The sequence below is a fragment of the Anomaloglossus baeobatrachus genome, chromosome 3 (assembly GCF_048569485.1).
Source record: "Anomaloglossus baeobatrachus isolate aAnoBae1 chromosome 3, aAnoBae1.hap1, whole genome shotgun sequence".
In the NCBI taxonomy this organism is placed as follows: Eukaryota; Metazoa; Chordata; class Amphibia; order Anura; family Aromobatidae; genus Anomaloglossus; species Anomaloglossus baeobatrachus.
In genome coordinates this window covers 689220192-689234161 of record NC_134355.1, presented here as the reverse complement: position 1 = coordinate 689234161, position 13970 = coordinate 689220192, and the positions used below count along the sequence as shown (strand labels likewise).

The 13970-nt window shown below is 51.4% G+C and overlaps 1 protein-coding gene across 1 annotated transcript in view; it reads right to left on the bottom strand.

Annotated features, from left to right (window-relative positions):
• Nucleotides 1-13970, bottom strand: part of OTOF (otoferlin) — a 410132-nt gene that overhangs the window by 55158 nt on the left and 341004 nt on the right. Inside the window, exons 22-27 of the mRNA XM_075341675.1 lie at nucleotides 13660-13812; nucleotides 12674-12863; nucleotides 12446-12570; nucleotides 12227-12361; nucleotides 11988-12149; nucleotides 7378-7497 (exon numbers count right to left, since the gene is read on the bottom strand). Coding sequence (XP_075197790.1) covers nucleotides 7378-7497; nucleotides 11988-12149; nucleotides 12227-12361; nucleotides 12446-12570; nucleotides 12674-12863; nucleotides 13660-13812 — 885 coding nt within the window. The remainder of the gene's footprint in view (nucleotides 1-7377; nucleotides 7498-11987; nucleotides 12150-12226; nucleotides 12362-12445; nucleotides 12571-12673; nucleotides 12864-13659; nucleotides 13813-13970) is intronic.

The following is a 13970-nucleotide window of genomic DNA, read 5'->3' as shown; positions in this document are numbered from 1 at the left end:
ACTCTCCTGAGGGAAGTTATGGCCACTAGAAAGACCACTTTCTGTGAAAGACGAGACAAAGAAACCTCCCTAAGTGGCTCAAAAGGGGGTTTCTGCAAGGCCGTGAGGACCAGATTAAGGTCCCAGGGATCCAGAGGCCGCCGGTAAGGCGGAATGATGTGAGATGCGCCCTGCATGAAGGTGCGCACCTGAGCCAGCCGGGCGATACGCCGCTGGAACAACACTGACAGAGCCGAGACTTGTCCCTTGAGGGAATTGAGGGATAGTCCTAGCTGCAGACCAGACTGCAGGAAGGACAGAAGGGTCGGCAGGGAAAAAGGCCAAGGGGCATGGCCGGAAGAACGACACCAGGACAGGAAAATTCTCCAAGTCCTGTGGTAAATTTTGGCCGAGGAAGACTTCCGAGCCTGAGTCATAGCGGAGATGACTTCGGGAGGAATGCCGGAAGCCGTCAGGATCCAGGACTCAAGAGCCACGCCGTCAATCTGAGAGCTGCAGAATTCTGGCGGAAAAACGGACCTTGTGAGAGAAGGTCTGGACGGTCCGGGAGATGCCACGGCACCTCTACGGACAGACGGAGCAGGTCTGGGTACCAAGCTCGCCTGGGCCAGTCTGGAGCAATGAGTATGACCCGACGGCCCTCCATTCTGATCTTGCGCAGGACTCTGGGCAAGAGAACTAGAGGGGGAAACACGTAAGACAGACGGAACTGGGACCAATCCTGAACCAGCGCGTCCGCTGCAAAGGCCTGAGGATCGTGGGAGCGAGCCACGTAAACCGGGACCTTGTTGTTGAGCCGGGATGCCATTAGATCCACTTCCGGAGTTCCCCACTTGCGGCAGATCGCCCGGAACACTGCCGGATGCAGAGCCCACTCGCCGTTGTCCACGGTTTGACGGCTGAGATAATCTGCCTCCCAGTTTTCTACGCCTGGGATGTGGACTGCGGATATGGTGGACTTGGAGTCCTCCGTCCACTGAAGGATGCGTTGAACCTCCAACATTGCCAGGCGGCTGCGAGTCCCGCCCTGGTGATTGATGTAGGCAACTGCTGTCGCGTTGTCTGACTGGACTCGAATGTGCTTGCCCGCCAACAGGTGGTGAAAGGCTACGAGAGCTAAGAGCACAGCTCTGATTTCCAGCACATTGATCGAGAGGGCTGATTCGGACGGAGTCCAAGTGCCCTGTGCTCGGTGGTGGAGAAATACTGCTCCCCAGCCGGATAGACTGGCATCCGTGGTGAGGATCACCCAGGACGGGGCCAGGAAGGAGCGTCCCTGAGACAGAGAGAGGGGCCGAAGCCACCACTGAAGAGAGCTCCTGGTCTGTGGCGACAGAGCCACCAACCTGTGCAAGGAAGAAGTCCGCTTGTCCCAACAGCGGAGAATGTCCAGCTGCAGAGGACGCAGATGGAACTGGGCAAAGGGAACCGCTTCCATTGACGCCACCATCTGACCCAGCACCTGCATGAGGTGCCTGATGGAATGACGGCGGGGCCTCAACAGAGAGCGCACCGCCAGATGGAGGGACTGCTGTTTGACTAAGGGCAGCTTGACAAGTGCCGGCAGAGTCTCGAATTGCATCCCTAGGTACGTGAGTTCTTGGGTCGGGGTCAAAGTGGACTTGGGCAGATTGACAAGCCACCCGAATTGAACAAGAGTGGCGAGAGTGAGCGAGACACTCCGCTGACAGTCTGCGCTGGATGAAGCCTTGACAAGAAGTTCGTCCAGGTAAGGAATCACTGCCAACCCCTGGAGGTGCTGAACCGCAACCACTGCTGCCATGACCTTGGTAAATACTCGAGGGGCCGTGGCTAACCCGAAGGGGAGAGCCACGAATTGGAAATGTTCGTCTCCGATTGCAAAACGTAGCCAACGCTGGTGTGAAACTGCAATTGGCACATGGAGATAGGCATCTCTGATGTCGATGGATGCCAGGAAATCTCCTTGGGTCATTGAGGCAATGACTGATCGCAGAGACTCCATGCGAAAGTGCCGCACCTGAACATGCTTGTTGAGAAGCTTGAGATCCAGGATGGGCCAGAAGGAACCGTCCTTTTTGGGGACTAGGAAGAGATTTGAGTAAAAACCTCTGAACCGTTCCCTGGCGGGAACCGGTACAATCACTCCGCTGGCCTGCAAGGATGCCACGGCCTGAGAGAAGGCGGCGGCCTTGGAGCAGGGGGGAGTTGACAGAAAAAATCTGTTTGGCGGGCTGGAAGAGAACTCTATCCTGTAGCCGTGGGAGATGATATCCCGCACCCACTGATCGGAGACGTGTTGAAACCACACGTCGCCAAAGTGGGAGAGCCTGCCACTGACCAAGGACGTTGCTGGCTCGGCCAGATAGTCAAGAGGAGGCTGCCTTGGTGGCAGCAGCTCCTGCGGACTTTTGTGGACGCGGCTTCTTGCGCCAGGTGGGCTTCTGGTCCTTGGCTGAGTTAGTGGATGAGGCCGAGGGCTTAGAGGACGACCAGTTAGAGGAACGAAAGGAACGAAACCTCGACTGGTTCCTGCCCTGGACAGGTTTCCTGGTTTTAGTCTGTGGCAAGGAAGTACTCTTCCCGCCAGTAGCCTCCTTAATTATTTCATCCAGTTGTTCACCGAACAGCCTGGACCCAGCAAATAGGAGCCCAGCAAGGTACTTCTTTGAGGGGGCATCTGCCCTCCTCTGTCGAAGCCACAAGATCCTGCGGATAGCGAGGGAATTAGCGGAGGCCACCGCAGTGCGGTGAGAGGCATCCAGCATGGCAGACATGGCGTAGGCTGAAAAGGCTGAAGCCTGGGAAGTTAAGGCAACCAATTCAGGCATAGAGTCCCTAGTGAGGGAATGCATCTCCTCTAGGGAAGCAGAGATGGCTTTGAGAGCCCAGACTGCTGCAAAGGATGGGGAGAACGAGGCCCCTGCCGCCTCATAGACAGACTTGGCCAGGAGGTCAACCTGGCGGTCAGTGGGATCCTTAAGTGAGGTGCCATCAGCCACAGATACAACTGTCCGGGCTGAGAGTCTAGACACCGGAGGGTCTACCTTTGGTGAGTGAGCCCACTCCTTGACCACCTCTGGTGGAAAAGGATAACGGTCGTCAGAACCACGCTTTGGGAAGCGTTTGTCAGGACAGGCTCTGGGCTTGGACACAGTGGCTTGAAAACTGGAGTGGTTAAAGAACACACTCCGTGTTCTCTTAGGCAAGGTAAACTGGTGCTTTTCTGCCAAAGAGGGTTGCTCCTCTGATACTGGCGGATTGAGGTCCAGTACAGAATTAATGGACGCAATCAAATCACTAACATCTGCATCCCCCTCAGTCAGATCAATGGGGCACATAGAGGTAGCGTCCGAGCCCCCAGTAAAGACATCCTCCTCGTCCTGCGAATCGGCTCGTGAATCGGAGCCGCGGGACGAGGAAGGAGAGGGGTCCCTGCGTTTCCTTTTAGGAGGACGGGGTCTGGGAGCAGATGAAGAATCCTCTGTGAGCTCTGCAGAGCGAGCCGAAGCAGCAGAGGCACCCTGAAAAGGGGGCTGATGCAAGGTTAGCAGAGTCCGGGACAGCTGTCCCATGGAGTCGGCAAAGGACTGGGAGATAGATTTAGAAAACACTTCTACCCAAGCCGGGGGTTCAGCCACCGGGGCCGGAGCAGCCGGAGGGACCCCTGGGGAGACTCCAGGCTGAGGCACCACCATGTTAGAGCAGGCATTACAATGTGGATATGTGCTCGGTTCAGGCAGTATGAGCTTACATGCAGTGCATATTGAGTACAGCCTTGCAGCCTTGCTCCTAGTGTGAGACATGCTGCTGAGGTGGAGGCTCTGCAGTAAAGAACACACTCCTTCAGAATGACCCCCAGAGAGTGTATAAGGAAGTCCACAACCAGAGGTTGTGGCTTACCAGACCGTTTTGTGTGCCCTCCGGATTCCACAGCTCGGACCCCCAGACAGATTGCAGAGATGCAGCAGCCAGCGCCGATCAGTGTGAGAACGCTGATAAAATGGCGCCGGAGTGAGGAGGGGGGGCGGGGCCTAGTCCAAGAGCGGGAACCGGAGGGCCAAGAGGATATACAGGGGAGGGGAACCTCTCCTCAGAGAGGAGTGTCCTCCCCTGAGCTGAACGGCCGGTGGGCGGCGCCGCACTGTCCCTCTGCATGACTGACATGCAGGGGCAGTGAAAACGAAACTAGGCCGCAGCCGAAGCCGGGGCCTAAATTTTACAATGCGGCCGGCGCTCAGGCACCCTCGGCGCGGTTCTCTGGTGAAAACCGGAGAACCGGCCGGAAATGTCACAAATGGTACAAAACACACTCTCCCCAACATTAAAGTACAAGGGACCCCCCTGACAATAACGTCTCAATACTTAGCTTGTGAGACGCAGGGCCAGGTCCCTGAGGGATGAGTGCTCCGTCCGGCAGGGTCCTGAAAGGGCTGCGGATGGAGACCGGTCTCCTGAAAAGCAGTGAGAACCGTGCTGGCTCCCACTTCAAGCCAGAGCCCGAGGGATGGTGAAGGAGCGCGGCATGTAAGGCTCCAGCCTTGAAATCAACCTTAACAACACCGCCGACACAGTGGGGTGAGAAGGGACATGCCGGGGGTCCAGGCTTGGACCCGCTTTTCTTCAAACTCTTTAAAATGAAAATCAGATGAGAATGCATGAATGTGGATGTGTGCCTCCTGAACACAAAGCATTGAACTGGCTATATTTGGTTATCCAGGGGGTGTATATGCTAGGAGGGAGGAGCTACACTTTTTAGTGTAGTACTTTGTGTGCTCCGGAAGCAGAAGCTATACACCCATGGTCTGGGTCTCCCATAAGGAACGATGAAGAAAAAGTATTTTTCTCGGCAAATTATTACAATTATACGTTTTGTTTATTTCCTTTGTGTGTATTGGAACAACACAAAAAAACCCTGAGAAAAATAGGCAAATTGGACAAAATTTCACACAAACCCCAAATATGGGCCGGGTAAAAAGATAAAATTGTTGTCCCCCTCAGCTTAATTTGGTTGTACACCCTTTACCCTTTAGAATAAATAAATGCAGTCAATCGCTTCCTATAAGGGTGCGTTCACATGTCCCTTAGAATGGATCCGCAGAGATACGTTGGCAAAATTATTTCTGCCGGATCCATTTTTTAACATGGAAGTCAATGGAGGACGGATCCGTTAATGACTTGCTATTTATCTTTCATTTGTAACAGATCCTGTAAAAAAAAAAACAAAACAAAACAAGATCAGTTACAAATGCCAGAAAAAAATGTATGACTAATTGGCGATCCATTAACAGCTCTGTTCTCCATAGACTCTAATGTTAAAAAAACGGATCTGGCAGACATCAGTTATTCAACAACGGCAAGAAAGTTGTGTTTCCAGAACTTTTTCCCAATGGATCTCTGCATGATCTGTTCTAACGGATGATTACTGGACATGTGAACACAGCCTTACCATCAATAAGTTTCTTCCTTCTCACCTGGAATCTCGGACTCTTCTATATAAACGTCTCCAGGTCTCATAACTGAAGGCGTCTTCTCTTCTGCCAACATCAGTTTTAAGATCTCCCCACATGTGTTAAGTGGATTTAAACTCATTGCTGCCACTTCAGAACTCTCCAGCGCTTTGTTTCCATCCATTTCTGGAGCTTTTTAAAGTGTTTGGGGTCATTGTCCTGCTGGAAGACCCCTGACCTAGGACTATATCCAGCTTTCTGACATTGGGCACTATATTGCTGCCTAAAATCCTTTGGTGATCTTCGGATTTTATGATGTTTTGCACACAGTCAAGGCCCCCAGTGCCAGAGGCACCAAAACAACCCAAAGATCTCTAAGCCTCCACCATGTGTGACTGTAGGTGCTGTGTTCTTTTCTTTGTAGGCCTCATTCTGTTTTTTAGTAAACAGTCGAATGATGTGCTTTACCATAAAGCTCTTTCTTGGTCTCATCTGTCCACCAGACGCTTTCCCAGAAGGATTTTGGTTACTCTCATACATTTTGACTTTTTTTCTGTCTCTGTGTCAGCAGTGGGGTCCTCCTGGGTCTCCTGCATAGTGTTTCTTTTCATTCAGATGTTGCCGGATAGTTCTCGCTGACACTGATGCCCCTCAGCTGCGGGACTGCTTGAATTACTTTGGATCTTGTTTGGGGCTTATCCACCATCCGGATTATTGTGTGTCACAACCTTTCATCAATACTTCTCTGCCGTCCACGTCCAGGGAGATTAGTTGCAGTACCCTTGGTTGTAAAATTCTTGGATCCTGTGACGCTCGCTTGTGGAGGCCCAGAGACAGATTGGAGAGTGATCTCCAATGTGCAGTTAGCAAATAACCCACAAGGGGGAGATAGAGTAGTCAGTAAGCCGGGTCTGCAACAGGAGGTCTGGTCAATTACAGGAGTAAGCAAATCGTAGTCAGGTGATAGCTAGGGGTTAGAAGCCGCTATGTCATTCATGAATACAGCAGAAGGGAGAGACGAAGTCGAGGTCAGGAATGAGGATACAGGCCAGAGGCCGGGGAGTCAAGGTAACGTACAGGGGTGTAGGATACACAGGTCGGGACCAGAGTCAGACAGAAAGGACTAGACTACAACTAACGACAAGAACCAAGGGACAGACGAACAGAGAAGGGCATGGGTCAGAACAAGGTAGCTGGGAGCCAGGACAGATCAGGTTAATTTACGGGAGCCAGGCATGCACGCTGCAGAGCAGGAACTATTACTGGCGTTGTTCCGGAGGTGCAGAGCCAGGATATAGTGTTCCGGAATAAGGCAGAATGATACTAACCCCTCCCATGACCTGAAACTCTGAGATGGAATACCAGCAATGGCTCAGCGGCGGCTAAGCCAGGCATGGATCATGACAGTTAAGTTGCACACCATGGACATAGAAACATCAAGATCTCTGGAGATGGACCTGTAACCTTGAGATTATTGATATTTTTCAACAATTTTGGTTGTCTAATCTTCAGACAGTTCTCTTCTCCCTCTTTCTGTTCTCCATGCTTAGTGTGGCAGACACAGACACAGAATGCTAACATTGAGTCAACTTATCCCCTTTTTATCTGGTTTCAGGTGTGATGTTCATATTGCCCACACCTCTTAAATGCTACAGGTGGGTTTGACGTTTTTTTTTTGTGTTGTTCCAATACACACAAAGGAAATAGACACGTGTATAACAAAACGTATAATTTCATTAATTTTCTGGGATAAATACTTAATTTTCTGGTGCCAACACTTTCGGCCATGACTGTGGTTACATTGAAGTTGCTCAGCATTGACTGTGCTTCAGACAGACATATCAGCCGTTATAACCTATGGGCACTGCGCCATCGCATCACGGGGGGCTCCGCATCTCAAAAACACCATTAGTGACCGATAGGAGGTTCAGCCATAACACAAACATACCTCCACTCTGTATTTACTCAGTACGGGTCGAATGCCCATTGGGACCGGAAGAATGGGTCCTCTGTCCAAGTCCGTGGGTCCATCAATAGATGGGAGGTCAGATTTACCTGCGGGGCCAATCTACAAGGTAAATAAAAGGACATTTAGTATGGAAGTTGGGGACGTCCTCTATACTTTCTCCTGCTGTGTAACTCTAGAGCCGTTGCGATCATCTGCGCAGGCTTCTATAATTAATGGTGTATCCTCGTATTACTGTGTCTGTGCGCCCAGTTGCTCTATGCTCCAGCCAGGCTCTGCCTATTTTACAAAATGGCCTTCTCTAGTTTTTAAATCGGTTGTTTATCGAGTTAAAGGGTTAATCCCCCAAAAATGTATTTATTTGCTATCCACAGGATAGGATCCTGAGAACGGGGCTCCAAAACACCAAGAATGAGATCTGTATGCCCGGGGTGAATGGAAGAAAGGTAAGATGCTGATTGCTGCGAACCCAAGAGATCTGAATAGCTCTGGAAGTCAGAAAATGCAATGGAGTGGAGGTGAGTATCTGTTTTCTCCATGGTGCTGCACCGCCCTACATCTCCTCCTCATCTCTGTCTATCCACCTCTCCCCAGCCTATCCACAGTGCTGCACCACCCTATATCTCCTTCCCATCTCTGTCTATCCCCCTCTCCCCAGCCTATCCACAGTGCTGCACCGCCCTACATCTCCTTCCCATCTCTGTCTATCCCCCTCTCCCCAGCCTATCCACAGTGCTGCACCGCCCTACATCTCCTTCCCATCTCTGTCTATCCCCCTCTCCCCAGCCTATCCACAGTGCTGCACCGCCCTACATCTCCTTCCCATCTCTGTCTATCCCCCTCTCCCCAGCCTATCCACAGTGCTGCACCGCCCTACATCTCCTTCCCATCTCTGTCTATCCCCCTCTCCCCAGCCTATCCACAGTGCTGCACCACCCTACATCTCCTTCCCATCTCTGTCTATCCCCCTCTCCCCAGCCTATCCACAGTGCTGCACCGCCCTACATCTCCTTCCCATCTCTGTCTATCCCCCTCTCCCCAGCCTATCCACAGTGCTGCACCGCCCTACATCTCCTTCCCATCTCTGTCTATCCCCCTCTCCCCAGCCTATCCACAGTGCTGCACCGCCCTACATCTCCTTCCCATCTCTGTCTATCCCCCTCTCCCCAGCCTATCCACAGTGCTGCACCGCCCTACATCTCCTTCCCATCTCTGTCTATCCCCCTCTCCTCAGCCTATCCATAGTGCTGCACCGCCCTATATCTCCTTCTCACCTCTGTCTATCCCCCTCTACCTAGCTTATCCACAGTGCTGCACTGCCCTACATCTCCTTTCCATCTCTGTCTATCTCTCCCCAGCCTATCCACAGTGCTGCACCGCTCTACATCTCCTCCTCATCTCTATCTAATCCTCCTCTCCCCAGCCTATCCACAGTGCTGCACCGCCCTACATCTCCTCCTCACCTCTGTCTATCTTTCCCCAGCCTATCCACAGTGCTGCACCGCCCTACATCTCCTTCTCACCTCTGTCTATCCTTCTCTCCCCAGCCTATCCACAGTGCTGCACCGCTCTACATCTCCTCCTCATCTCTATCTATCCCCCTCTCCCCAGCCTATCCACAGTGCTGCACCACCCTACATCTCCTTCTCACCTCTATCTCTCCCCAGCCTATCCACAGTGCTGCACCACCCTACATCTCCTTCTCACCTCTATCTCTCCCCAGCCTATCCACAGTGCTGCACCGCCCTACATTTCCTTCTCACCTCTGTCTATCCCCCTCTCCCCAGCCTATCCACAGTGCTGCACCGCTCTACATCTCCTTCTCACCTCTGTCTATCCCCCTCTCCCCAGCTTTTCCACAGTGCTGCACCGCCCTACATCTCCTCCTCACCTCTGTCTATCTTTCCCCAGCCTATCCACAGTGCTGCACCGCCCTACATCTCCTTCTCACCTCTGTCTATCCTTCTCTCCCCAGCCTATCCACAGTGCTGCACCGCTCTACATCTCCTCCTCATCTCTATCTATCCCCCTCTCCCCAGCCTATCCACAGTGCTGCACCACCCTACATCTCCTTCTCACCTCTATCTCTCCCCAGCCTATCCACAGTGCTGCACCACCCTACATCTCCTTCTCACCTCTATCTCTCCCCAGCCTATCCACAGTGCTGCACCGCCCTACATTTCCTTCTCACCTCTGTCTATCCCCCTCTCCCCAGCCTATCCACAGTGCTGCACCGCTCTACATCTCCTTCTCACCTCTGTCTATCCCCCTCTCCCCATCTTATCCACAGTGCGGCACCCCTCTACATCTTCTTCCCATCTCTATCTATCTCCCTCTCCCCAGCCTATCCACAGTGCTGCACCCCCCTACATCTCCTTTCCATCTCTGTCTATCCTCTTCTCCCAAGCCTATCCACAGTGCTGCACCACCCTACATCTCCTCCATAACTGTCTACCACCATACCCATCCTCTAAACAGAGCAGCACTGAAGTACATCTCCTCCATCATCACTGTCTACCCCCCTACCCATCCTCTCCATAGTTCTGCACCGATATACAGTACATCTACTCCTCATCTCTGTCTACCCACCTACCCATCCTCTCCACAGTGCTGCACTGACCTACATCACTGTCTACCCCCCTACCCATCCTCTCCATAGTTCTGCACCGATATACAGTGCATCTACTCCTCATCTTTGTCTGCCCACCTACCCATCCTCTCCACAGTGCTGCACTGACCTACATCTCTGTCTACCCCTCTACCCATTCTCTCCACAGTTCTGCACCACCCTACATCTCCTTCTCACCTCTATCTCTCCCCAGCCTATCCACAGTGCTGCACCGCCCTACATTTCCTTCTCACCTCTGTCTATCCCCCTCTCCCCAGCCTATCCACAGTGCTGCACCGCTCTACATCTCCTTCTCACCTCTGTCTATCCCCCTCTCCCCAGCTTTTCCACAGTGCTGCACCGCCCTACATCTCCTCCTCACCTCTGTCTATCTTTCCCCAGCCTATCCACAGTGCTGCACCGCCCTACATCTCCTTCTCACCTCTGTCTATCCTTCTCTCCCCAGCCTATCCACAGTGCTGCACCGCTCTACATCTCCTCCTCATCTCTATCTATCCCCCTCTCCCCAGCCTATCCACAGTGCTGCACCACCCTACATCTCCTTCTCACCTCTATCTCTCCCCAGCCTATCCACAGTGCTGCACCACCCTACATCTCCTTCTCACCTCTATCTCTCCCCAGCCTATCCACAGTGCTGCACCGCCCTACATTTCCTTCTCACCTCTGTCTATCCCCCTCTCCCCAGCCTATCCACAGTGCTGCACCGCTCTACATCTCCTTCTCACCTCTGTCTATCCCCCTCTCCCCATCTTATCCACAGTGCGGCACCCCCCTACATCTCCTTTCCATCTCTATCTATCTCCCTCTCCCCAGCCTATCCACAGTGCTGCACCCCCCTACATCTCCTTTCCATCTCTGTCTATCCTCTTCTCCCAAGCCTATCCACAGTGCTGCACCACCCTACATCTCCTCCATAACTGTCTACCACCATACCCATCCTCTAAACAGAGCAGCACTGAAGTACATCTCCTCCATCATCACTGTCTACCCCCCTACCCATCCTCTCCATAGTTCTGCACCGATATACAGTACATCTACTCCTCATCTCTGTCTACCCACCTACCCATCCTCTCCACAGTGCTGCACTGACCTACATCACTGTCTACCCCCCTACCCATCCTCTCCATAGTTCTGCACCGATATACAGTACATCTACTCCTCATCTTTGTCTGCCCACCTACCCATCCTCTCCACAGTGCTGCACTGACCTACATCTCTGTCTACCCCTCTACCCATTCTCTCCACAGTTCTGCACCATCCTACATCTCCGCCTCATCTGTCTACCAACCTATCAGCACAATGTTCTGCTAAAGCTCTAAGACAAACATACTACATATTGTGTACCCCCCACACTCCTGTCCCCCAGACTTCTTTTGTGTTGCTCCAGTTCTCTGGATTGCGCTACCCCAGGGAATATAGCTAATTCCCAGTATTCACAGTTTAAAAACACATGGAACTTGATGGACATTTATCCTTTTCATATGTTTTTAGGCAGGTGTATCACATCACCTCACTTTTCTAGTTGTTCTTAGTTCTCCTTGACCTTTTTTTGCCGGTTTTCCCCACAACTCCACGCGCTCAGTAACACTTTGTATCGGGACATATACGGATATTAGAAAGAGACAGCCTCATGTTGGTTTACAAAAATCTCCATATTGTAGATGGCACTTTTTAGCTTTTGTGTCTTCCTATGTCCTTATAGATTGTAAGCTCTTGTGATCGGGGCCCTCACTCCTCCTGAATTCTGTGTTACTCTGTAATGTCTGACCGTTTGTACTTGTCCCCTCTGTATTGTACAGTGCTGTAGAATATGTGGGCGCTATAGAGATAAAATGATTATTATATAAGATAGGGGTGGTCACTATTGGACCTTTTGGCCTCCATCGTGGTTTTTAGGATCGTCTGATCATCCAGTATTACCAGATGAGACAATCTCCGAAATAGCAGAACGGCCACTTTATACCTGGAGCAGCTCGAAGGCCCCCAATAAGTCTCCGGCGGTTGAGTTTCCACGGTATATCTGGTAATATTCCAATTGTGGTGGGAATCGGGGAGGAGTGTACATTTCATCGGCCATTTTCACCACTGGTTTGGCAAATGTTCTGCCCATGAAGTCAGCCTTACCCTGGGAAAAAAATCCAAAATGATGGTCAACCATCTGAACCGCCATTAACCAAAACTATAAATGTGCATGGCACTTACCACGGTGTCCTGATCATAGATCTCAATGACTATGATGGGGGGATCGTCTCGCATCTCGTTTGCTTCTCCGTACAGCTCCACGTTATCGAACACCAGCAGCTGGTCCCACGTTGGGCAGAGCGTCTCATTGAGGACCTGAGGAGGAATGGAGCACAAAACATTTGTGACATCCACTGTTCTCCACCCCATAGCGAGAGGACGGGCCGGGCCCGGACTCACCTCTGTGCACTGGCTCTGAGTGTTGAAGAATACTCGGGCAAAAGGGTCGGAGAGGCCGCTGCTATCAGCGGCGAACAGACTGCGAGCCTGGTACATGTGCGCCCGCAACTGGAAGACCTGCTTCTCTGGAAGACATAAAAATGTGCTGAGCCTCGTACATGGAGGAGAGAGGGCCCTGAAGCAGAGGAATCATCCTCCCCAACAGAACATCTCCATATCAGTGCCTACTTGTGTAGCTGAGGCTGATCGGAGGGAAGCACTGTAATCCCGGACCCTTCGCCGCTTTAATCTCTTCAAATCCGCATGGAAGACCACACAGGAAATCCTTCCGCTGCTTGTTCAGACCTAGCCACATGTAGACCTCCATCTTGGCCTGTACCGTCCATCCGGCTGGGCCAAACCCTCGTTTTCCGGGCAGCTTAGCGGATGGAAACAAGAGGACATAAATATTAGGGATGATCGAATATCACAAATATTCGGCAATATTTGGCTTCGGGAATATTCGACGAATAGGTCGCCGCTATACGAATATTCCATGCACAATGTAAGTCTATGGGAAGCCCGAATGGTCTATTCGAGTTTCCCATAGACTTACACTGCGTATCGAATATTTGCAAATAGTCGAATAGCGGCAACCTATTCGTCAAATATGGGTGTAGCCGAATATTTGAGGTATTCGATCATCCCTAATAAATATCTATGCTGTGGTCCAACGAGTTATGTCCTATACATGGAGCAGCTATGGTCCTAGGTGTTATTTCCTATACATGGAGCAGCTATGGTCCTAGGTGTTATTTCCTGTACATGGACCAGCTATGGTCCTAGATGTTATTTCCTATACATGAACCAGCTATGGTCCTAGATGTTATTTCCTATACATGAACCAGCTATGGTCCTAGATGTTATTTCCTATACATGAACCAGCTATGGTCCTAGATGTTATTTCCTATACATGAACCAGCTATGGTCCTAGATGTTATTTCCTATACATGAACCAGCTATGGTCCTAGATGTTATTTCCTGTACATGGACCAGCTATGGTCCAAGGTGTTATGTCCTGTACATGGAGTAGCTATGGTCCTAGATGTTATTTCCTGTACATGGACCAGCTATGGTCCTAGGTGTTATGTCCTGTACATGGAGTAGCTATGGTCCTAGGTGTTATGTCCTATACATGGACCAACTATGACTTTCCTCCCGCTGTCATCACTAACCTTTAGGAAGACGCACTTGACTTTCCCGCAATCCTTCCCGGTCTCCTCGTCCACAATGGAGTACAGGATGTCTTTGGAGGGGATGCGGGCATAGGCGATGCGTTTGTTATTGCTCAGCATCCATATGAAGATGTCGGGGATACTATGCTGGGGCTGTGGGGGGAAGGGACCACATCATACACAGGAGTGACGTGCAATATGAGGTTCAGAGGGTGTGCACAGAAATACCTCCTAAGCGCCCGATTTTGTGCTTGAATGCAGTGGGGTTTAGGTAAACGTGTCCAGAGAAGGCATTTAATTTGTACAGATGG